The 24,683-nt window shown below is 35.4% G+C and overlaps 1 protein-coding gene across 2 annotated transcripts in view; it reads right to left on the bottom strand.

The window, feature by feature from the left end:
• Positions 1-17,182, bottom strand: part of LOC136027040 (bumetanide-sensitive sodium-(potassium)-chloride cotransporter-like) — a 167,758-nt gene extending 150,576 nt beyond the window's left edge. For both annotated transcript variants that reach the window (XM_065703961.1, XM_065703962.1), the window contains exons 1-2: positions 17,058-17,182; positions 13,062-13,298 (exon numbers count right to left, since the gene is read on the bottom strand). In XM_065703961.1, coding sequence (XP_065560033.1) covers positions 13,062-13,298; positions 17,058-17,102 — 282 coding nt within the window. In that variant the 5' untranslated portion in view covers positions 17,103-17,182. The remainder of the gene's footprint in view (positions 1-13,061; positions 13,299-17,057) is intronic.
• Positions 17,183-24,683: the final 7,501 nt, after the last annotated feature.

Here is a 24,683-nt window from a genome sequence, read left to right as displayed (position 1 = left end):
CCCTCAACCGTTGACTTTTAATTAAAAGGAATAGTTGTGGGAAAAGTCAAGTCATGGCCAATTGTAGAAAAAGCCAAGACAGATTGTCCAATTAAGTGGGCATCAGGTCAAGGTAAACACTGATCAAAGTTTATAACTTGTAGCCCCTCCCCCGGGAACTATGGGGGAGTAAGTCGTCCCCAAAGACATCTTATTATGTTTTTTGACTATGCTTAAGAAAATGGCTATCTCAAAATTTTGATCTGTTGACTTTGAGAAAAAAAATGAAAGTGGGAGGGGGCCTAGGTGCCCTCCAATTTTTGGTCGCTTAAAAAGGGCACTGGAACTTTTCATTTTCATTAAAATGAGCCCTCTTGCGACACCCTAGGACCAATGGGTCGATACAATCACCCCTGGAAAAAGAAAACAAAAAACAAATAAACACGCACCCTTGATCAGTCTTCTGGCAAAACAATTCTATGACTTTTAGGGCGTGTTTCCCCCTTTTTTCCAAATAAGACAAATTTTCTCAGGCTCTTATCTTTTGATGGGTAGGACTAAATTTAATTAAAATCCGATTCTTTTGACGTATTTATTAGTATCAAAATTTCGTTTTTAGACTTTCGTTTACTATTGAGCCGGGTCGCTGTTTTGTTTTTCTATGGTTCTTTTCATTTTTTTTAGAAAGGTGCTGCTTGGAGAACAAGATAAAGATAATTTGTCAAATGGATCGAAATTTCAGAAGAATTTTCAGCAAATCCTCTCATAGACGATTCAAATAAATTGGGAAACGGTAGTGGTTCTTACGGTGTTGATTGCCCCGATACGAATACTGAGATAGACTTATCTGGAATTCCAGATGGAAACTGCATTGTGAATCTAAGGTATTTCCTTGCTGAAGTAATTTCAGCATTCAGACACAAAATCAGTTGCGATCACGGAAAATTGATTATAAAGCAATTAGAAAAGAAAGGCCTGAAAACTGAACTGAAAGTTAAGTGTAATAAGTGTAACTGGGAAAAGAGGATTAAAGGTGAACCAGAATGTCCAGCAACAAGCGTAAAAGAATATCTTTCAAGTTTTACGGACCAGACACAGGTTGCTTTTTCCGAAAAAAAATCAAGTCTTAAAGGCTGCTTGAATTCGAAGGCTGTTTGGGGAGCCATGGGTAGTGGAGGAGGGTATTCTACACTGTGTGAATTCTTCGGGGTGCTTGGAGTGAAACCAATGTCACGAATAGTTTATTCCCGTATTGAAAGGCAGCTTGGTAATGCTTGGATGAATAGTTTATCGGAAATTTTGCTAGAAAATGGACGAGAGGCCTTAAAATCAGCCATTCATGATGATAGGTATAAGGAGGACTCATACTGGACAAAAGTGATATGTGATGGAGGCTGGAATAAGCGTAGCAAAGGACACGATTATTCGGCCAAAGGATGTGTTGCAGTTATCATAGATGCATTTACGAAAAAACTGTTATATGTTGGCATAAAAAATAAATACTGTTATATATGTTTTTCTTCTGCAAACGCCAAAGTAATTCCCAAAGATCATTTCTGCTTTCTGAATTATAACGGAAATTCAAGGAGCATGGAAACAGATATTCTAGTTGAAGGCTTTCGTTCCAGTGAGGAGATGCACGGATTACAGTTTTTAGAGTTTATCGGTGACGGTGATTCCAGTGTTTTTTATAAGCTAAAACAAAGTGTTTCCTACGGTTCCAACATACGGAAACATGAATGTGCAAATCACGTCACAAAAAACTATACAGCCCATCTATATAATTTGTGCAAAAATAAAAAAGGTTTGTACACAAAATGTCTTCCCCGAGGAATTATCCAGCAACTGACAAAAAATTTATGGGGTGCGATAAAAATAAATTCTGAAAATAATGGAACAGCAGAAGAATTGAAAATCTTGTTAAAAAGAGGTCCGTACCATGTTTTCGGAAACCACACAAAATGTGATTCTGGATGTCCTAAGATTGCTGAATTGACCGTGAATAGTAAAATAGAAGATTGGTGGAATAATTTTCCCCTGCACGTGTTTGAAGATGTTATGACAGAGGTCGATATTGTGTGTCGAAAAGCAGAGCAGCTTCGAAATGACGCAACTACAAACTTAGCTGAAAGCTACATGTCAGTTGTTGCTAAATTCATCGGAGGAAAGCAAATAAGCCGGTCTAAACGAGGTTCATATCATGCAAGAGTTCATGGAGCAAGTCTTGCTTATAATTCAGGTCCAAAATGGCATCAATTAGCTTGGAAAAATATTTTTGGGCTTAGTCCTTCTAGCGTAACAAAAAAATATTGTAATAAAACGGCTAAACTCCGTGTAATATCTAAACGTAATTTGACCAGTTATTATAGTGCTCTTGGAGGAAAACACGTTGCTAAGTTAAAAAATAGAAACTATAACTTTGGTAATCGTGACTATGGACCAAATTGCAATAAGCCAGACATGACTTCTGATGAAATGAATTTGGCCATACAAAAATATACTGACGAGAATTTAAAATTGGATTTTGCCAGTATAAGCTGTTTGTTCAACAGTACCAAGGGCCAATCCAAAAATGACACTTGGGTTGAAGAAAGATCTAAGAGAATAACTAGTAGTTACTTCCACAGAATTGCAACCAGAAAAAACAGCACCAGAGTTGCCCCAATTGTTAAGCAAATTCGAAACTTGGGACCTAGATTCTGCTCTGCCCTAATGAAAAAGGGCTTAGATTTAGAAGTAGTGGCACTAGAAGCATATGAAAACAAATTCAACTTAAAAGTCGTAAAGGGAGATCAAATAGGACTCAGTGTGCATCCACAGTATCAGTATCTTGCTGCATCTGTAGATGGGCTGCTCCCTAATGGCACACCTATAGAGATAAAAACGGTGCATAATATACCAGAGTTCAAAACCATTTATGATGTGGCCCAGTCAAAAAATTTAGTTAAAGCATTTTTTCTTGAATTATCCAGTGAAGGTCTTCAGCTAAAAAAAAATCACAGGTATTTCGCCCAGATACAAGGCCAACTCGAGATACTGGATAAAATGGTATGCCACTTAATAGTTTATAACTCTATTGAGGATTGGGAAATAATTACAGTTCACCGATCGAAAGACTACTGGGAAAAAATATTTCCGAAGCTTGAAGCCTTCTGGAATGAATCCTTACTTCCTGAAATTTTAGACTCAAGGGTTGCAAGGAATATGGAAATCAGAGAACCTGTGTCTGTAAAATGTACAACAGCCCACCAACCGAAGGACTCAAGCTTGTCTCAAGAAATAAAAAGAGGAAAAAAAAGAAGGTTGAGTCGAGTTGAAGTGAACAGCAAGAAAAAAAAACGCACAGAAGGGATCGGGGGAGAACAGTGAATTTACCAGGAACTCAATGCATGAAAACAGTGATTTTGAAGAAATAATTTGGTCTGATTTGGAATAGATAAATCTTCGTGTTTGATAAAAAAAATGTGTTAAAAAATATTGGCAAGGAAAATTATTTTTTCCTCCATAAATTTCTGTCTCATTCTTCGTCAATGTCCAAAAATAATGAAGTTTCTTATCTGGTCTGAAGTATATTAAATACATTTAATACAAACAATTTTAGTTTTTTTCTTATAAATTTCTTGTATGTTACTTGGGCTTAGTATTTGTGATTTTTATAGTTTTTCCTACAATTATTACGTTTTCTGTACAATTCGTTCATTTTTGGTATTTAATTAAAGCGTCTTTAAGTTTCTTTCCGAAATCTTGTGCATCTCGCCCTAACACAAAATAACATTAATGCCCTAATCTTATTACAAGGAAAATAGCTTTCATCTTATTAATTCCAAAATACTGACAAAAAAAAACCACTATAAAAATCAAGGTGACTGGAAAGATATTGAAAATGAACTGAATGTGTAATGTATAATTATTTAGTGTTTAATATACTAATTACAGGAAACATCAACAATTAAGGTTTACAGATTCTATTTAGCGACAATTTTTTATTTTGGTTTACGGTTAGAACGGAACTCTAGTCGAACTCCTATGGGCAGTAATTTGTGTCCTTTTTGGTTTAACTTTAGCACTCATTTTAATTTTTAATCGTTTAGGATTTAATTATTTGTATATAGCAGTACCCATTTCTTTTATGTTTGGTATAATTATTTATTTTTATTTCTCTTCATTTTCAGTCAATTATGCATAGACAGTAATGTTTGGCCGTTTCACATTTAGATCATTGAAGGATTTTATTTTCTGTCCGTCTGTTTCAAATGGCTCTTTAATTTTCAATTACTTAACTCACTAGCCTAATTGTATAATGTACATTCCCAGATTGCTATGAAATCACGATCTTGTATCAGACTTAGCAGACATCTGCCATGCTTGGGATACTTATGTCATGCTTGGCACAGATCATTCACTCTTAGTACTGTTCTCACAGTTCCGCTATGCTTGGCACACTTCTGCCATGCTTGGTACTAGCCACCTGAGGTATATGATTTCTGAGAGTGAAAAACCTCTCAAACATTCATCCTTTTTCTTTGGGTAGTTTACTTTTGCATGTGCGGACTGTTTGTTTTCGTTGTTGTATTTTAATGGGGGCAGATACGATGGACAAGGGTTTTTAAATTCCTTTTGGGAAATCCCAAACTTTTTACTGTTATCGCTTTTCTTCTATTTCAATAAAAATTCTTTTTTATGTGCTTTAACCCGTATGCGCCTGAGAGGCTATATTTCTTCCAAAATAAGTTCATTAGTACGGGTATGCATTGAGTTTTTCGTTTTACACAAACTTTTCCTCTTGTTATCTTCCCAATAAATTAGTTTTATTTCCATCAATTCTGTTTATGTGCTACTTTTTCATAGTAAATTTATGATGGAATGGCGGATTAGTCTTCTTAGTTATTTAGCAGGATGAGATTGAGGAGCACAAAAACACAAACGTACGCAAACACAGGAACAAGTCTACACACACACATCAAATACCAATTACGCACTTATTGTTTGATGCAAGCTGTGCTAGAGTTTTGTTCGCAGGAATTCTTCAATTCAATTCAATCATATATATTTAAATAAAAACACATAATTACATGTACATAATCTGCCAGGAAAGCACAAAAGTGCTTGACTAGGGCAGAAACTTAACTAAAGAATAATTAAACAATCAACTAACAGAAACAACGAATCAACTGGATTTATCAAAAAAGAAAAAAAAGAGAAAAAAGGGGAGTGACGAAGAGAAAGAAAAGAAAAAAAAGAAAATAAAAGAAAAGATCGAAAAGAGGAGGACCGCATGATATTCAAATCTAAACAGTATTTCTGGAACGACCCTTCACTGCTCGCTTGAAGGTAGTAAGGTTATTTGAGTTCCGGATTTCCAAGGGGATTGAATTCCAGATAGCTGGTGCATATCCGTAGAAAGTCCTTTGCGAAAGCCAAGTTGGGTATCGCACAGAAGATTCTACTCCTGGAGGTAATCATACATTCTTTCATGGACTACTTTCTCATAAATCTTCGAAAAAAAGGTAAAATAGAAATGGATCGGTAATTACTCGGTTCATTTTTTGACTTCCCTTTGTGAAGGGGTAGCACTCAGGCTAATTTAAGTCTTTCTGGAAAAGTTCCCTCTTCAAGTGATAAATTAATCAGATGAGTCAAAATAGAAATAACAATTGTTTTTGTTGCTTTAACGATACTTCATCTACTCCACAGGATTGTTATTTCATACACATAATTATTTCATTTATTTCATTTTCATCACAATTTGTAAAAAGGAATTCAGAAGTAACATGACGAGGTTTAAGTTTGGGGACTGGTGGACTTCGAGAACTGAAGATTAAAAGAAAATAGCCAGGTGGGTGTTTCACCCACCTGGCTAACTGCTTGCAATTCTCAATACCCAAGGGTTCTCCCAATAGCCAAACAATTTTCATTTCCAAACGGACTCGGTCTCGGTTGAGGTTTGGGAGAGTTCACGCTTTACATTTCAAAACAGACACCCATCTCGAAAATAAAAGATTTATCTACTTTTCGTACAAGTTCTACCATTTGCATTCAATGCACATCGAATCAAAATCTCTGAGCGAAAAAATATAGGATTACCCTTTAAATTGATGTGCAAAAGAAAACACTATTTTTAGCTCAGCAGTGGGTATATTTTCTTTTACATAACCTGTTCATTTAAATTAATCTCCGTAGAATCTAACGTGCTTTTGCTAAACAAACATCTTTTGTTTTTTTCTCCCACTTGTTTATGTTTTTGTCAAGTCTCATAAACGAGTTTGCTATCGAATAGATACTAGCAGTGGCGTTATTAAGATTCTTAGAATCTGTTTCAGAATTGGGCGGGAACAAAAAAGACCATTAGCCTTAAATTGCGCATTAAAACCCGCGTTGTCTGTGCCCAAAGGACTGGGAACTAATTAAAAGTCAATAGCTAAGTTCATGAATGTGAAATCATCATTGATGACTGTCACAGTGTAAAAATATTTTTGCTTTACTGTGCTGACTGCATAGATGACTGGAACAGTTACATCCGCAGGACTTTGCTTCTTAGGGAATTCCAATTTCGTCAGCAATAGTTACAGCTTAGGGGTATAGGCCTAGAGAAGGAAACATGTTAAGAAAACATTTCATAATACGCACAATAGCTGTAGCAAACACCTTTTGCATGGATCCCCCCTATACTTTACCGCCAACCCCCCTTCCCCTAAAAAGCAAATATATATAGTCGAAATTATATAAAACCAATGCATTCTGTCACCCATCACTTGTTTTCCGGTTGTTCTTTTAAACAGTTAATTCAATTAATAAGTACAAGGTATGAAACAAGAGAGACGCATTGGGGGAATAGAGGGGAAATATATAATTTCGACTGTATATTTACACATTAAGGGGGGGAGGTAAAATATAGGGAGTTCCATGCAAAATCTGTTTGCTACAATTGTTATGCATATTGTAAATTGTTTTCTTATCAAGCTTCCTTCTCAAACATGTTTCCTTCTTAAATCGTAAGTTAAAAATACCTCATTTTTATAATCTTTCAGAATTAACCCTCGCCCCCACTCCCCCAAAGAGAGCGGATCCGCCCTTCCAACTCCCCCGAATGTCACAGGATCTGGTCGGAATTTGAAATTAGAACTTTATAGCACAAGATCCTTCTAAATATCAAATTTCATTAAGATCTGGTCACCCTTTCGTAAGTTACAAATACCTCAATTTTCAAAATTACCTCCCCCCTCCCAATTCCACCAAAGAGAGCAGATCCGGTCCAGTTATGTCAGTCACGTATCTTAGACAGGTTTCTATTCTTCCCATCCAGTTTCATCCAGATCTCACCGCTTTAAGTATTTTCTAAGATTTCCGGTCCCCCCAACTGCCCCCCCCCCCAATTACGTTTGATCCGGTTGAGATTTAAAATAAGATATCGGAGTTACGAGGTCCTTCTAAATATGAAGTTTCATGAAGATCCGATCACTCCTTCGTAAGTTAAAAATACGTCATTTTTCTTATTTTTCAGAATTACCTCCCCCCCCCCCGCAATTGAGCGGATCCGTTCCAATTATGTAAATTACGTATGCAAGACTTTTGCTTGTTTTTCCAATCAAGTTTCATCCCAATCCCTCCAATCTAAGCGTTTCCCATCATTTTAGGTCTCCCCATCCCAAACTTCCCCCAATGTCACCAAATCCGGTCAGGATTTAAAATAAGAGCTTTGAGACACGATATCCTTCTAAAAATCAAATTTCATGGAGATCCAATGACCCGTTCGTAAGTTAAAAATACCTCATTTTTTCTAATTTTCAGAATTAACCCCCCCCCCCCCAACTACCCCAAAGAGAGCGGATCCGTTCTGGTTATATCAATCATGTATCTAGGACTCGTGTTTTTTTTCCACCAAGTTCTATCCCGATCCCTCCACTCTAAGTGTTTTCCAATTTTTAGGTTTCTCCCTCCCAACTCCCCCCCCCCCCCCAATGTCACCAGATCCGGTCAGGCTTAAAATAAGAGCTCTGAGCCACGATATCGTTCTAAATATCAAATTTCATTGAGATCTGATCACCCCTTCGTAAGTTAAAAATACCTCATTTTTTTTATTTTTTCAGAAATAACCCCCCCCCCCCAAACTACCCAAAAGAGAGCGGATCCGTTCCTTTTATGTTGATCATCTATCTAGGACTTGTCTTTATTTTTCCCACCATGTTTCATCCCGATCCCTCCATTCTAAGTGTTTTCCAAGTTTTAGGTTTCCCCTTCCCAACTCCCCGCCCCCATCACCAGATCCGGTCGGGATTTAAAATAAGAGCTCTAAGACACGATATCCTTCTAAACATCAAATTTCATTGAGATCCGATCACCCGTTCGTAAGTTGAAAATACCTCATTTTTCTAATTTTTAAGACTTACCCCCCCCCCCCAACTACCCCAAAGAGAGCAAATAAGTTCCGATTATGTCAATCATGTATCTGGGACTTGCGCTTATTTTTCCCATCAAGGTTCATCCCGATCCCTCTACTCTAAGTGTTTTCCAAGATTTTAGGTTTCCCCCTCCAACTCCCCCCAATGTCATCAGACCCAGTCGGGATTTAAAATAAGAGCTCTGACACACAATATCATTCCAAACATCAAATTTCATTAAGATCCAATCACCCGCTCATAAGTTAAAAATACTTCATTTTTTCTATTTTTCCGAATTAACCGGCCCCTACTCCCCCCCCCCCCAGATGGTCAAATCGGGAAAACGACTATTTCTAATTTAATCTGGTCCGGTCCCTGATACGCTTGCCAAATTTCATCGTCCTAGCTTACCTGGAAGTGCCTAAAGTAGCAAAACCGGGACTTTAGGTTTTCCCCCTCCAACTCCCCCCAATGTCATCAGATCCGGTCGGAATTTAAAATAAAAGCTCTAAGACACAATATCATTCCAAACATCAAATTTCATTAAGATCCAAATACCCGCTGATAAGTTAAAAATACTTCATTTTTTCTATTTTTTGCGAATTAACCGGGCCCCCACTCCCCCCCCCAGATGGTCAAATCGGGAAAACGACTATTTCTAATTTAATCTGGTCCGGTCCCTGATACGCAAGCCAAATTTCATTGTCCTAGCTTACCTGGAAGTGCCTAAAGTAGCAAATCCGGGACCGGCAGACAGACCGACAGACCGACAGAATTGGCGACTGCTATATGTCACTTGGTTAATACCAAGTGCCATAAAAATGTGTAATTTTTCTCTATTTTTGCCAGAAAACAGATCGCGCATGTGTGTTTATTCGTTTTTTTTATTTTTTTTTCTTTAGTTTTACTTTTCCCCAGGGATAATCGAATTGATAAAATTGTCCTAGAAGAGCGGAAAAGGGCACATTCGAACTGTAATTAAAAGCTCTAGTACCCTTTTGAAAGGAAAACATAGATTGGAGGGTGACTGGCCCCCTTCCCCGCCCATTTATTTCCCAAAGTTATTTATCAAAATTTTGTGATAGCGCTTCGGTTCAGTATAGTTGAAAGATTACATGATCGTGTCCTTAGGGGTAAAACGGCACCCAAAGTCCGTGGTGAAAGGCCTGTAAGCTATGGAATTTGCCTACTATAAAATTACCCAAGCATACCGACATTTTTTTTGGGGGGGTGGAATTACACAAGAAACAATTGATAGACAAGAAGAATCATATAATTGACGTCATAATTATAAGTAAATTTCGAGAGAATAACTTATACCATCCCCCCACAAATAGTGAACGTATCGTTTTCAAACAGTTCGTGCTAACGAACTGTGGTAAGGAGCGACCCGGCTTAATAGTAACTAAAACTCTAAAAAACAGAATTTCGATACTAATAGATGTATCAAAAGAATCGGATTTCTATGCTGATATTAAATATATAAGCTTCATCAAATTTCATCTTACCTTTCAAAAGTTACGAGCCTCAGAAAACTTGCCTTATTTTGGAAACTAGGGGGAAACACCCCCTAAATGTCATAGTATCTTAACAAAAATCATACCATCACATTCAACGTGTCAGAGAACCCTTTCAAGCTCCTATTTACAAAAATATGGGATTCTGTATTTTTGGCAAAAAGACCGATCACGGGTGCGTGTTTAATCACTTTTTTTCCTTTTCCCCAAGGGTGATCGTATCGACCCAGTGCTCCTAGAATGTTGTGAAAGGGCACATTCTAACGGAAATTAAAAGTTCTAGTGGCCTTTTTAAGTGACCAAAAAGTGACCAAAAAGTGACCAAAAAATTTGAGGGCACCTAGGCCCTATGTCTTTGGGGGTGACTTACTCCTCAAGAGTCCCCGAGGGAGGGGCTGCAAGTTACTAACTTTGACCATCATTTACATATAGTAGTGGTTATTAGGAAGTGTACAAACGTTTTCAGCGGGATTTTTTTCTGGTTTGGAGAGGGGGTCGAGGGTAGGAGGTTAAGTGGTATGATCTTTCCATAGAGAATTTATCATTGGGGAAGAAAGCTTCCATGAAATTTTCATGAAAGAAAATTTTTAGCTTTCTCTAAAAAACAATGAAAAAATAAATAAAACAAAGTTTTATCAACTGGATGTAAGGAGCAGCTTTAATACTTAAAACGAACAGAAATTATAATATGAGGAGGTTCATCTCCTCCTAAATACCTTGATCTTTTTGCTAAAGCAGTTTCTGTAATTTCAACTATTTATTTCACTATAACTACTACTACTACTAATAATAATAACTCACTGAAGCACCAAGCCACCTAAAGCCAACACAGCTACGCACGCTCCTCCTCCAACCTAATCTATTCAAGGCCTCCCGCTTTACACCCTCTCAGGAAGTTTCCATTTCCTTTAAATCCTGATGACATCCTACCAACCAAGAGGAGGACGACTTGCTTTCCGTGTAGCCCCAGACAATTGGCCAAAAGGGACAATCTTCGGCAATATTTCGTCAATCAACGTGGCCTAGCCATATCAACCTTTCTTTCATTATAGCCCAAGAAAGCGGGACTGAACCACATTTTTTGTACAACATACTGTATGAAATACGGTCAGTCAGCCGGACACCCAGAACAATCCGTAGGCAATTTCTCTGGAAAACCTCTAGTAAATTTTCATCTGCTTTTCGGAGCGCCCATGCTTCAGAGCCATATTTGACCACTGTCATCACTGTAGCTTTCAATATTCTAATTTTGGTTTGCAGACTTATCTTTCTATTCTTCCAAACTTTTTTTTAACTGTGAAAAAAGACCCTAAGCCTTAGCTATTCTACTTTCAACATCTTCACTGCTCCCACCGTCTTTACTAATAATACTACCAAGGTAAATGAAGCTTCCAGCCTTATCAATCTTTTTGTTACCCAACATCACCTTTTCATCTTCACTAATTCCAAGCCTCAGTGACTTAGTCTTCTTAACATTAATTTTCAAGCCTATCCTAGCACCCCGAACTCTCAAAACCTCTAAAAATTCATTTATTTTGCTCGCACTTTCATCTAATATGCTTAAATCATCAGCATAATCTATGTCCAGGAGTGTTTTACCTCCCCATTTGATTCCGTGGTCTCCAATTACCTTTCCTGTTCTCCTTAAGACGAAGTCCATCAAAATAATCTATATAAAGGGGGATAGAACACAACCCTGCTTAACTCCTGATTAATACAAAAGCAGTTACTAACCTCATTTCCCACCTTAACTGCAGTAGTATTATTGTCGTACATAGCAGAAATCACTTTAATGTATTTTTATGGTATACCATATAAGGATAAGACCTTTGCTAACGCTCTTCTATCAAGAGAATCGAAAGTTTGCTCATAATCAATAAAGCTGAGGACCAAAGGTGTTTGACAACGAAGACTCTTCTCAATTATTAACCTAAGAGTGAAAACTTGGTCGACACATCCTCTACCTTTTCATAATCTTCATAAAAACTTCATAATCTTCATAAAAACTTCATAATCTTGTTAGCATCTGGTAGTCTTTGAACAGGATAAATATCCAATCAAACGTGAATATTTGATTTATCAAATGATTTTATTTTATCATTTGATTTTATCATTTAGAAGCCTAGAGGAAAGAATGCAAGAAATAATTTATAAGTGATCTTAGAAAATACTGTTTGTCAGTTGCTGAATGTGGTACGCATACAAGATTGTAGGTTATTTCGTCAAACACCAAGTGGCCTATCCTAAAAAAGGGGGAGCGTTAAATTTAGTTAGAAGACGCACTGGGTGGCAAATCACAAAACTCATGATATAAGTTGCATTGTCTTAAAATCTGACTGTGTTGCCGTTTACTTTGTCTTTGATTGCATTGTTATGAAATGCCTTGCGTACATATGACAACGACTTACAAATTAGGCATTACTAGCGCCTCGATGACAAGTTGGACATTAAAATGACGGTTTTGCTTTAAATATGGTTTTACCCACATAGAATGTTGATGGATGCTAACCATTAGTTTCATTGAGAAAAAATCTTAAATACAAAGTCAATGCTTGAAAACAAAAACATTGAGAAAGCATTTTAATATTTTATCAGTGACGAAATATTCCTCCCGAATTTACAAAGCACACATTCTAGCTATCTTTTATTTGTTAATCCGTCAAAATTACTCTCCGTGCTACTACACGTGCATTTACCTTATGTTTGTATGGCTGAGCACTTCAAAGCTCACATTTGAAATTAAAGAAAAGTTGACATGATTTACAAAACGACATGAGTTGTAACATCCTGTGTACCGAAACATGTTTCTCTAACACGATTCTTTGGGATTCTCTAAAAATAGAATCTCTAAAGAACATGATTTTCTGAAGAATACAATTCTCTAACATCACATAACTTGCAATATCAGGCATATGGAAGCAAATTTAAGTTCGTTACTGTGTCAGGAATTGTGTTTGGACATCTAGTATTAAAAAGAGGACATATGTAAAGCTATCTTCACGAGAGTATGAGAAGGGAGGAGGGGGTAGGGGCAATAAAGTGTTTCAGTCTTCCTTAGGGGTTATATAAAAAAAACCTATGTAAGGCCATGCTCATGTAAAATTTAAAAGGCGACATTCCAAAGGAAGCGCAAAAGACTGCAAATTTTTCAAATTATAGACCTATCAAAAGTCTATATTGAACATACCTCAAGCTCAGCTAGGGATGGGTCATAAAGCTCTTCCAACGTTGGTCTTTGTCCAACATTATAAGAATGAAGATTTTTGTAATTGTCTAATCTTGGTAAGGCTTCTTGTGTGTGATGATGCCATGACTTGTCGGAAAGAAAAGAGCTATTTCGAGACCTTGAAGTGTTGTCAGAATTTGTGGTACTAACTAATCCAGGAACATGCAGCGTTATAACGTCAGGATTATTCTTATTCACCTGAAAAAAAAACCCATAAAAACAATTAAATGATATATACCTACAAACCCAAGCATCAATCGTCAATCCACTAATTTTTATTCAAGTCTACATCAATCTCTACGAAATCCACTATTCAAACACTGTATAACAGAAGGTGTCACGTATTGGGGAGTCCCCCCTATAATGTATTTAGCCACTTCTTAAAAAATTTTGTTTAAAAAATTAAACAAACGTTTGTTGTTAAAAAATATATCAAGATGGTTAGATTTTAAACCAGTCTTACAGATTTTTGAGTGATTTTACCAAAGTTGGTATTCTACCAGTTTTTCACCTACTTCATTCAACCTCTATCAAATTATATTAAAATTGAATTTCAAGTCTATGAAGTCCAGGTAATAGCACCTAAATTTTTACCTTTAGATAATAATTTGTAAACGTTACCACGGTTTTCATCCTCCACAGCCAACCATTTACACAAAATTTGTATCTTAAGTTAAGGACAGGCCTCCTCTTTCTCGATCCCATGAGTCTTACGGTGTTCCTAATATTTTCTATCTGGTATATTTATTAGCAAGATTCACTGGTTCCAGATTCACAGAACCTGGTGTGGACATATTGGAATTGAATATTGGAAACGGGTTGTAAAAATAGGAACCCAATTTGACACCTGATCTCAAATTCTGCCTCCTCGTCTTTTTCTGCCGTTCCATAATGGGACAATCACTATTTTCGTCAATGAATAGTTAATATGGTAGTGGCCATAGAGTATTAAGCATATTTTCAGAGAGAGCAGAGTGATAAACCACCCCATAACTTAAAAATGTCAATATCTATATATTTTTCAATATATCCATGTGAAATTTTATACATGCTATATATTTTGCTCCTTTTGACACTTCTTTTTAGTAATAAGTGCCTTGTCTTAAAGATTTTTAAATCATATGTAAATCCTCATTTTTCTCTCAGAGCATAAAAAATAATAGCTCAGTAGATGTTTTTGAACTATCCAGTGGCAAAGTTGAACTGGTTCGTATCAAAAAGCGGAAGAAGTATTAAAAGCAAATTCATTGCAAATTTTGATGTTATTACTTCAATCCTTCATCAGATTTATTTAAGGTAAACATTCGCTTTCTACAAAAACTTCTTTGATATTTTGAAGATAGCAGTCAAGTGAGGTGAAAATTTTTTCAGAAATCAATTCAACTATCAAATATAATTTACATAAAATATATCAGTGTTTCTAACCACTTTCTCTATTGTGCAACCGTAAGAAAAATTATACATCCTAAAATCTACACAACATTCCCCATGCCTTTTCAACATAGTATTGAAAGGATACTGTATTTTAATTTTAACTTGATTATTTTTCATTTTGACTGTTCTGGGCTTTACTGCACAGGAAAATAATTCAATAGAGTTGAAGACGCATCCATTTACGATATACTCACAAAAAACAAGATTTCCTTGTTTCTCCTTAATTTTAGGAAAAATAACCATATTTCTGAGATAAAGATTTTTGAAATAAATGAAATTTAACACCCTAAAATCTACACAACATTCCCCATGCCTTTTCAACATAGTATTGAAAGGATACTGTATTTTAATTTTAACTTGATTGTTTTTCATTTTGACTCATCTGGGCTTTACTGCACAGGAAAATAATTCAATAGAGTTGAAGACGCATCCATTTACGATGTACTCACAAAAAACAAGATTTCCTTGTTTCTCCTTAATTTTAGGAAAAATAACCATATTTCTGAGATAAAGATTTTTGAAATAAATGAAATTATACACCCTAAAATCTACACAACATTCCCCATGCCTTTTCAACATAGTATTGAAAGGATACTGTATTTTAATTTTAACTTGATTGTTTTTCATTTTGACTCATCTGGGCTTTACTGCACAGGAAAATAATTCAATAGAGTTGAAGACGCATCCATTTACGATGTACTCACAAAAAACAAGATTTCCTTGTTTCTCCTTAATTTTAGGAAAAATAACCATATTTCTGAGATAAAGATTTTTGAAATAAATGAAATTATACACCCTAAAATCTACACAACATTCCCCATGCCTTTTCAACATAGTATTGAAAGGATACTGTATTTTAATTTTAACTTGATTGTTTTTCATTTTGACTCATCTGGGCTTTACTGCACAGGAAAATAATTCAATAGAGTTGAAGACGCATCCCATTTACGATGTACTCACAAAAAACAAGATTTCCTTGTTTCTCCTTAATTTTAGGAAAAATAACCATATTTCTGAGATAAAGATTTTTGAAATAAATGAAATTTAACAAATTAAACTAAAAGTTGATATTTTGGCCTAGTATCGCCGTTGACATCTCAGCAATCTTCCGAGGTTCAACTGTCAAAAGTCTCAGGAAATTCGTATTAAACTATTTCATGGTCAACAAACTATGGTTGTTATAGTCTAAGTGCCTTGTTTGACTGACTAGATCTTTCAGACAAGTCATTTTCACCCCAGTTTTTTCCGATAAGTTCTTACGGAAAGTATACAACAATTTTTGTTTTATATTCTGTTATAAAATCTATATTTCAACTGAAATCTTTTGGTAGGTTGTGTCTTATTATTGACTAAAAAAATAAGTAGAATTACTATATTTTTAGGATTAAAAATAAGAGGGAGTTTCCCACAGAGGGAAACTCCAGAAACTTTTTATATTCAGCTAGAAGTAAGCTAAATTTTAATAAGTAAAATGTTAAATTTTGCTTCATCACCAGTTTTTAATTATCAACTATCGAATTTGGTTATGGAAATATCAGCGAAGTTATTTAATTACACTTTCTTTTATTTAAGATACATACTTATAAATACATTTGATTATGAAACTAATTTTAGACAGTTATTTAGTTGCCATGAACAATGAACTAATCATTCAATATTTAATTAATATTCAACACTAATAGTGAATAAGTAAAATATTTAATAACAATAGAGAAAAATATACGGTGGACACGAGCTAAATACTGCAAAATACGAGGCTAAATAAGTGTTATATATAGTAGAAGTTTTTCCATCAGCAGATTTTTTTTATTAGTTTGGCTGCTTTTGATTTTGCGAAAAAAAAAACTTTTCTCTAATATCTGGGAAAGATTTTGACCCAGCCTTTAAGTCTATATCTAAAATGACAGGAATCACTTGTTTTTACCACCTTAGGTTTTGTTATTGAGTTTTTTTTATTTATTAATCAAAGAATAAGCAAAAACAGGGGAATAGGAAGTTTCGAGGATATTTGATACAATAGCATCCTTAGTTTTCTTTCTCTCTCTTTTTTCGATGCTATACATATTTTACGATTTTCAAGGGCAATTTAATTTAAGTTTATTTTCTGACCGATACAATTTTAAGTGTATTTTCAATTCAAGAAGGCAATTTAGTCTATATCATTGGCTATTTAATCAAATAGAATATATTAAGATTATTACAGCCATTAGATTTGTCGTATTTTATTTCGTGAATGGTATTACCTTAAATTCTAGAAAATAGAGGGCAAATAATAGGCAAGAAACGAAGACTAAATAAAATAAACACTGAAAAACGGCAGTATTTCTGTACAACTTCTGGTAGCTTTAATTAGTGGAATTAGAAAGCGAATGAGCCATAGAACCTTCCACCTTTCCTCACAGAATAAAGATGTTTTGATTTCGGATCGTCAAAACAGTTATACTACAATAATTATTTTTTAGACCAAATGAAAATACATTCAAAATAAAACTTCTGAAACAATTTTTGCGAAGCTGGCTTTACCTCAATTGTACCACCGCTAGATCTTTTTGAACCATCTGTATCCATGGTAAAAATTTCTAACTTCAGTACTTCTCAGTTGGAAGTATGTGAAGAACTAACCTCTTAACACAGTGAAGCTGTTGCCTTAAAAAGAAAAGTAGGTTGGAAATTACTGATAAGAGATAAAAATTTAATGTTCGAGATTCGTAGCTAAAGTTGCAAACTTTGAACAAGCATTACGAAACTATTTTGAAATTTCAATTGTACTTTCGTTGAACCATTTTTGTTTGAATGATATTTCGGCTTCTCTTGACACTAGTCGCTCTTTGCTTGCAGCTTATGAGCTACTTATCCAATAGCTCATAGTCAATAACCATGAGCTATTGGACCAAAGATGTTTTGAATTTGTGAGAGGTTATTAATTTTTTTTTTGATGCCAGTTTGTTTTTAGCAACGATGTTTAATAGAAACACTTCTTGTGATGGAAGGAACATGATACCTCCCTCTAAATACATAAATGTATATTTTCACCAAGTCTCAATTATAAACTCAAACTAACTCAACGTAGTCAAATTAGGCTTCAAAACAAATGTCTACATGTCTAGATCAATCATTTATTTTTAATGGATTATCTGCATCTTTAATAGCGAATGTGCTAAGATACAGTGTTATTGCCTCTTAAACTAGAAAGCTCAATATAAAATTTTTAATTATTTTAAGTTAATTGACTTTCTCTTCGATAGCTTTTTCTCCCTCTTTGGGGTAAAATTTTGTTTTTATTGTAGCAAAATTGTTACCATAAAGTTGATTCTTTTGATATCATGAAAAGAGAAATCACCAATGCAACAGCACAAACGCATAAAAAAAAGACAGAAGGAGAAAAGGAAGACTGTTTTCCTAAATTAGTGATTAATATAGACCAGCACTTGAACGAGGCCTTAACCCTACTCATCCATACAATCACATAGGTCAAACAGCATAGCCAAACACAATCAACCAAAAAGAATAATCCATGGACAGGCAGTCATGTCGTCAATAAGTATAAGTCATGATACCTCCCTCTAAATACATAAACATATATTTTCACCAACTCTCAATTATAAACTCAAACTAACTCAACATAGTCAAATTAGGTTTTAAAACAAATGTCTACATGTCTAGATTATTTATTACTGTTAGGACGAACTTGTTTCCTCTTATATAGTAACTTTGTTCGCTGCCACAACCTATTTGAGTCTAATGAACTATTTTTTAATAACAAATGATAGAGCTTTGAGAAGTAACGACGAAAAAAATCAAAAAAAAAAAATATCTGAGAATAAAGAGAGTTAATCATTTTCTCTTCGCACATTTGTTTGCTCAATCAAAAAGGGCACGATATTTTTTTAATTTTCGTTCGAACGATCCCTCTCCTGATGTTCTATAATCATCAGTTGCGAAAGTTTATCCACTGAAATCAACGAAAAAAAACAAGTTTTTTTTTAACGGAAAGTAAGGAGTGACATTAAAACTTAAAGCGAAGAGAAATCACTTCGTATATATATATATATATATATATATATATATATATATATATATATATATATAAAATAAGTTGTCTGTCTGTGGATCTGTGGATCAGGTGACGTCATGTTTCTGTGTCGGCTGACGTCATGAAATTAGTTGTCGTCATTTTTGTTATGACGATGCTTAGTATATTGTAAAACACATTAATTTGGTTAATAATATACCATTTAAAACACCAAAATGAACATGCTGGAGTAGTCACTCGGTGAGAGAGGGTGAAGCTCCCAGGTTCAAATCCTGGTTAGGCTAAAAAAGGTAAAAATCTAAAAACTAAAAAAAAAAACTGAAAAAACTAAAAAAGGCAAAAACTACAAAAAAAACTAAAAACTAATAAAAAAAAATTAAGAATAAAAATAAAAAAAAAATAAAAAAGATAAAAACTAAAAAAAAAGTAAAAAGAAAAAACGAAAAAAACTAAAAAAGCTAAAAAAAAGGTAAAAACCAATAAAAAACTGAAAAGAAAAAAGGAATAAAACTAAAAAAAATTTCATCTAAAAAACTAAAAAAAACTAAAAAAGGTAAAAACTAAAAGAACTAAAAAGAAAAAAAAACTAAAAAAAGGAAAAAAACTGAAAAATAAAGGAGAAAAAGAAAACTAAAAAAATATAAATAAAAATAAAAAAACTAAAAAGATAAAAACTTCAAAAAAAACTAAAAAGAAAAAAGAAAAAAAACTAAAAAACCTAAAAAAAGGTCAAAACCAATAAAAAAAAACTAAAAGGAAAAAAAGGGAAAAAATAAAAATTTATTTCATCATATACCAATTCAAAAACGAATGTATACCGGGATGACGACCGGGACACAGGGAATATAAATGACACAACTACAACGGGGACGCCGAGGGGCACATGGGGATATAAATGACGACCGGGACACCGGGACACAAGGAATTTAAATGACGCCCGGGACACTCAAAGAGAAATCAGAGACTGGGACACCGGGACACAAATGACGACCGGGACACAGGGAATATAAATGACGACCGGGACACAGGGACATAATTACAAAGGGGACGCCGGGGTGCACAGGGGGATATATAAATGACGATGGCGACTCAGGGAATGGTCGATTAGCAATCACCATCAACAAAGCTCAAGGGCAATCATTAGAATCATGAGGTATAGATCTGAATACGGATTGTTTTCCCATTGACCATTATATGTTGCATGTTCAAGAGTCGGTAAACCTGACAATCTATTTATATGCACAGACAATAGGAGAGCAAAGAATGTTGTATATTCGCAAGTTTTACGTGGTTAAAAACAGATATATATATATATATATATATATATATATATATATATATATATATATATATATATATATATATATATATATATATATATATATATATATATATATATATATATATATATATATATCTATATTCACAGGTGGGACATAGGGACACAACTACAATGGCGCGTAACTAATATGGCGCGTAACGACTTACGCGCGCGGGGGGGCTTGGGGGGGGGGACGAAGCGCCCCCAACAGCTAGTATATATATATATATATACGTAACATCCGTAACGCCATTACGTAACAGTCATGTGTGCATAGTCATTACGTAGCATACCACGTGTGTACCGCCATTGCGAAACATCCCGCATCTGCACAGCCATTTTGTAACATCCTACCTGTGCACTATCATTACGTAAGACCCCAAAAAACATGTGCACACTCCAGCTGTGTACCACCGTTACGTAACAGTCACTCGTTTGCCGTCATTACGTAGCACCCCACGTGTATGCTGTCATTACTTAACACCCACATGCGTTCCATCATTGCGTAACACCCTACTTGTGTGCCTTATTATGGAGGCTTCCCTGCTTGACTAACGGACCTTGAGATTTAATACTTCACGCAAAATTGCGCCATCTTTACCTGTAAATATTGGACCATGGTCATTTTTTTTTAAACCAGGACTTCCCCGCTTGACCAGCGGACAAGTTTTGGGCGATGTTCGGTATCGATACTGATATATCTATTCACAAGAGGAAATATCGATATCGAAAACAATGTTTCAAACTTTTGGCGATTTTTTCGCTTTTTCTGCTTTTTACGGTGAACATCCTGCAGAAAAGATCCAACATAGAAAATTGCTACGGCAATGGCCGAGAAGAAGAACAACGATATATTTAATCTATTGACTCATACATGCTGATTCACAGCATATGTACCTGTATACATAAGCTGACATAGCTTGTTCTCAAATTAAAATTAGGTTTAGTGAGGGTGGACTGTCAAATATTGCTGAGGACCTTGAAAAGAATTGGCTTTATAAAATGCCTTTTGGTCTTGTAGGCCTTGCTTAGATCACATCCGTCATGATCGCCATATATCTTGATCTGCGTTTCATGAATATATGTATTTCCAATGACGATCTTCTCCAGAGTGTAATAGAGAGAGATATGGATTTACCCTTTCTGGCTACTATATCTTTATGAGTAGATGCAAGGGCCGTGACAGTCCCTGTGATTCAGCCACGACAGAATCAAGCTAGTTTCTAGAAGGTATAGGGCCAAGTTTCAGTTGTCGATGTAATGCATACTTTGCCAGTAGCTTAATCAAACAGTTCGTGGTAACGAAGCCGGCTCAATAGTAAATGAAACTCTAAAAAACGGAACTTCGATGCTAAAAGATATATCAAAAGAATCGGATTTTTATGCTGATTTTAAATATAAAAGTTTCATCAAATTTAGTCTTTGTCATCAAAAGTTACGAGCCTGAGAAAATTTGCCTTATTTGGAAAATAGGCGGAAACACCCCCTAAAAGTCATAGAATCTTAACAAAAATCACAACATCGAATTCAGCGTATCACAAAACCCTATAGAAAAATTTCAAGGTTCAATCTACAAAAATGTGGAATTTCGTATTTTTGCCAGAAGACAGATCACGGGTGCGTGTTTATTTGTTTTTTTGTCTGTTGTTTTTTTTCCCAGGGGTCACAGTATCGACCAGGTGGTCCTAGAGTGTTGCAAGAGGGCTCATTCTAATGGAAATGAAAAGTTCTAGTGCCCTTTTTAAGTGACCAAAAAAATTGGAGGGCACCTAGGCCCCTCCCACACTCATTTTTTCCCAAAGTCGACGGATCAAAATTTTGAGATAGCCATTTTGTTCCGCATAGTCCAAAACCATAATAATTATGTCTTTGGGGATGACTTACTCCCCCACAGTCCATGGGGGAGGGGCTGTAAGTTACAAACTTTGACCAGTGTTTACATACAGTAATGGTTATTGGGAAGTGTACCGACGTTTTCAGGGGGATTTTTTTGGTTTGGGTGTGGGGTTGAGGGGAGGGGGCTATGTGGGAGGATCTTTCCTTGGAGGAAAATTTAATGGGGGAAGCGAAATTCAATGAAAAGGGTGCAGGATTTTCTAGCATTACTATTAAAAAAAATAAAAATATAAACATGAAAAAGTTTTTTCAATTGAAAGTAAGGAGTGGCATTAAAACTTAAAACGAACAGAGATTATTACGCATATGAGGGGTTCTAAAAATACTTTAGCATAAAGAGGGAGGTATTTAGGAGGAGATAGATACTTCGCTCTTTATGCTAAAGTATTTTTAGTAAATTCAACTATTTATTCTACGGCCTTTCTGATTCAAGGGTCATTCTTAAAGAATTGGGACAAAACTTAAGATTTAGTGTGAAGAGCGAGGTATTAACGAGGGGACAAACCCCCTCATATATATAATTAAAAATATAAGAATATAAAAGTTTGTTACGTAAGTCAATTCTTAAGTTACGTGTATTTTTCATTCCCGGCTCAATAGTAGCGACCCGGGAGCGACTCGGCTCAATAGTAAACGGAACTCTAAAAAACGGAATTTTGATGTTAAAAGATAAATCATAAGAATCAGATTTTCATGCTGCTTCTAAATATATAAGTTTCATCAAATTTTGTCTTTGTCATCAAAAGTTACGAGCCTGAGAAAATTTGCCCCATATTGGAAAATAGGCAGAAACACCCCCTAGAAGTCATAGAATCTTAACAAAAATCACACCATCGCATTTGGCGTATCAGAGAACCCTATAGCAAAAATTTCAAGCTCCTATCTACAAAAATGTGGAATTTCGTATTTTTTGCCAGAATACAAATCACGGGTGCGTGTTTATTTGTTTGTTTGTTTTTTTTTCCAGGGGTCATCGTATCGACCAAGTGGTCCTAGAATGTCACAAGAGGGCTCATTCTAACGGAAATGAAAAGTTCTAGTGCCCTTTTTAAGTGACCAAAAAAATTAGAGGGCACCTAGGCCCCCTCCCACGCTCATGTTTCTCCCAAAGTCAACAAATCACAATTTTGAGATAGCCATTTTGTTTCGCATAGTCGAAAACCATAATAACTATGTCTTTAGGAATGACTTACTCCCCCATAATCTCTGGGGGAGGGGCTAAAAGTTACAAACTTTGACAGTGTTTACATACAGTAATGGTTATTGGGAAGTGTACAGACGCTTTCAGGGGGCTTTTTTTTAGTTTTGGAGGTGGGGTTGAGGGGAAGGGGCTACGTGGGAGGATTAAACTCAAAACGAACAGAAATTACTCCGTATATGAAATGGGTTGTCCCCTCCGCTATCCCTCGCTCTTTACGCTAAAGTTTGACTCTTTGCCACAATTCTACTTTTTAAAACAATTAAAAGCTTTAGCGTAAAGAGCGAGGGATTGTGGAGGGGACGAACCAATTCATATACGGAGTAAATTCTGTTCGTTTTAAGTTTTAATGTCGCTCCTTACTTTCAGTTAAAAAAACTAGTTTTTTTATTTAATCTATAAAGGCTCGGCAGATTTTTTTATGGAGAGTTTTTAATTCCAAGAAAAACTGATTCATTCAATTCATGGGTCTCGTAGTATGAGTCTCAGAAATATGCGTATGATGTGATGAGTTCCAAGGCTGGTGTTATAATAAAACAGTTGGGGGTAACAACCTTCAAGTTAGGAGGAACTCGGCCCAATAGTAACCAAAATTCTAAAAAATGGGATAACAATATATACATCAAAAGAATTGGCTTTTAATACTGATTCCGATACATAAAATTCATTTAAATGTAATGCATCCATCAAAAGCTACAAACATGAGAAACCTTACTCGATTTTCGAGAAAGGGGAGAAACAGCACCAAAAAGTAAAGGAATATTAATGAAAAGCTCACCATCAAATTCAGCATATTACGAATTCCTACTGCATAGGTTTCAACCTCCTATCTGCAATAACATAGAATTTTTTTTTTTTTTTGTCTGCAGAAAGGTCACGGAAACGTGTGTATTTGTTGTTTTGTTTTGTTTCTCAGCCGGTTGATTGTGTTCTTTAAAGTGACCAAAAATACTGAAGGAGAAACTAACCCCCCTCCCTTGCCAACTAACACCCCCTAAATGTCTTACAATCGTAACGCAAATCTCACCATCAGAATCAGCGAACGAAAGAACCTTTTGTAGAAGTTTCAAGCTTCTATCTACAAAAATGTGGAATTTCACTTTTTTTGCCAGAAGATAAATGACGGATGCGTGTTAATTTGTTTGTTTTTTTTTTGTTCGTTTTTTTTTTGTTTGTTTTTTTCCCAGGGGTGATCGTATCGACCCAGTGGTCCTAGAATGTCACAAGAGGGCTCATTCTAACGGAAATTAAAAGTTCTAGTGTCCTTTCAAAGTGACCAAAAACTTGGAGGGCACCTAGGCCCCCTCCCACGCTCATTTTTCCCCCAAAGTCACCGGATCAAAATTCTGAGATAGCCATTTTATTCACCATAGTCGTAAAATATAAAAACGATGTCTTTGGGGACGACTTACTCCCCTGCAATCCCCGTGGGAGGGGTTGCAAGTTAGAAACTTTGACAAACTTTGTTGCAAACTGTGTTTACAAATAGTAATGGTAACTGGGAAATGTATGGACGTTTTCAGGGGGATTTTTTGGTTTGGGGGGGGGGGGAGAGTGGAGGTGTCGAGGGGGGGCTACGTGGAAGGATCTTCCATGGAAAAAATTGTCATGGGGGAAGAGACTTTCAATGAAGGGGGCGCAGGATTTTCTAGTATTATTTAAAAAAAAACAATGAAAAAGTAAATATGAAAAGTTTTTTTC

The sequence above is a fragment of the Artemia franciscana genome, chromosome 5 (genome assembly GCF_032884065.1).
Source record: "Artemia franciscana chromosome 5, ASM3288406v1, whole genome shotgun sequence".
NCBI classification, from domain to species: domain Eukaryota; kingdom Metazoa; phylum Arthropoda; class Branchiopoda; order Anostraca; family Artemiidae; genus Artemia; species Artemia franciscana.
Note: the sequence above shows the minus strand (reverse complement) of the source record. Positions and strands in the feature narration are given on the sequence as shown.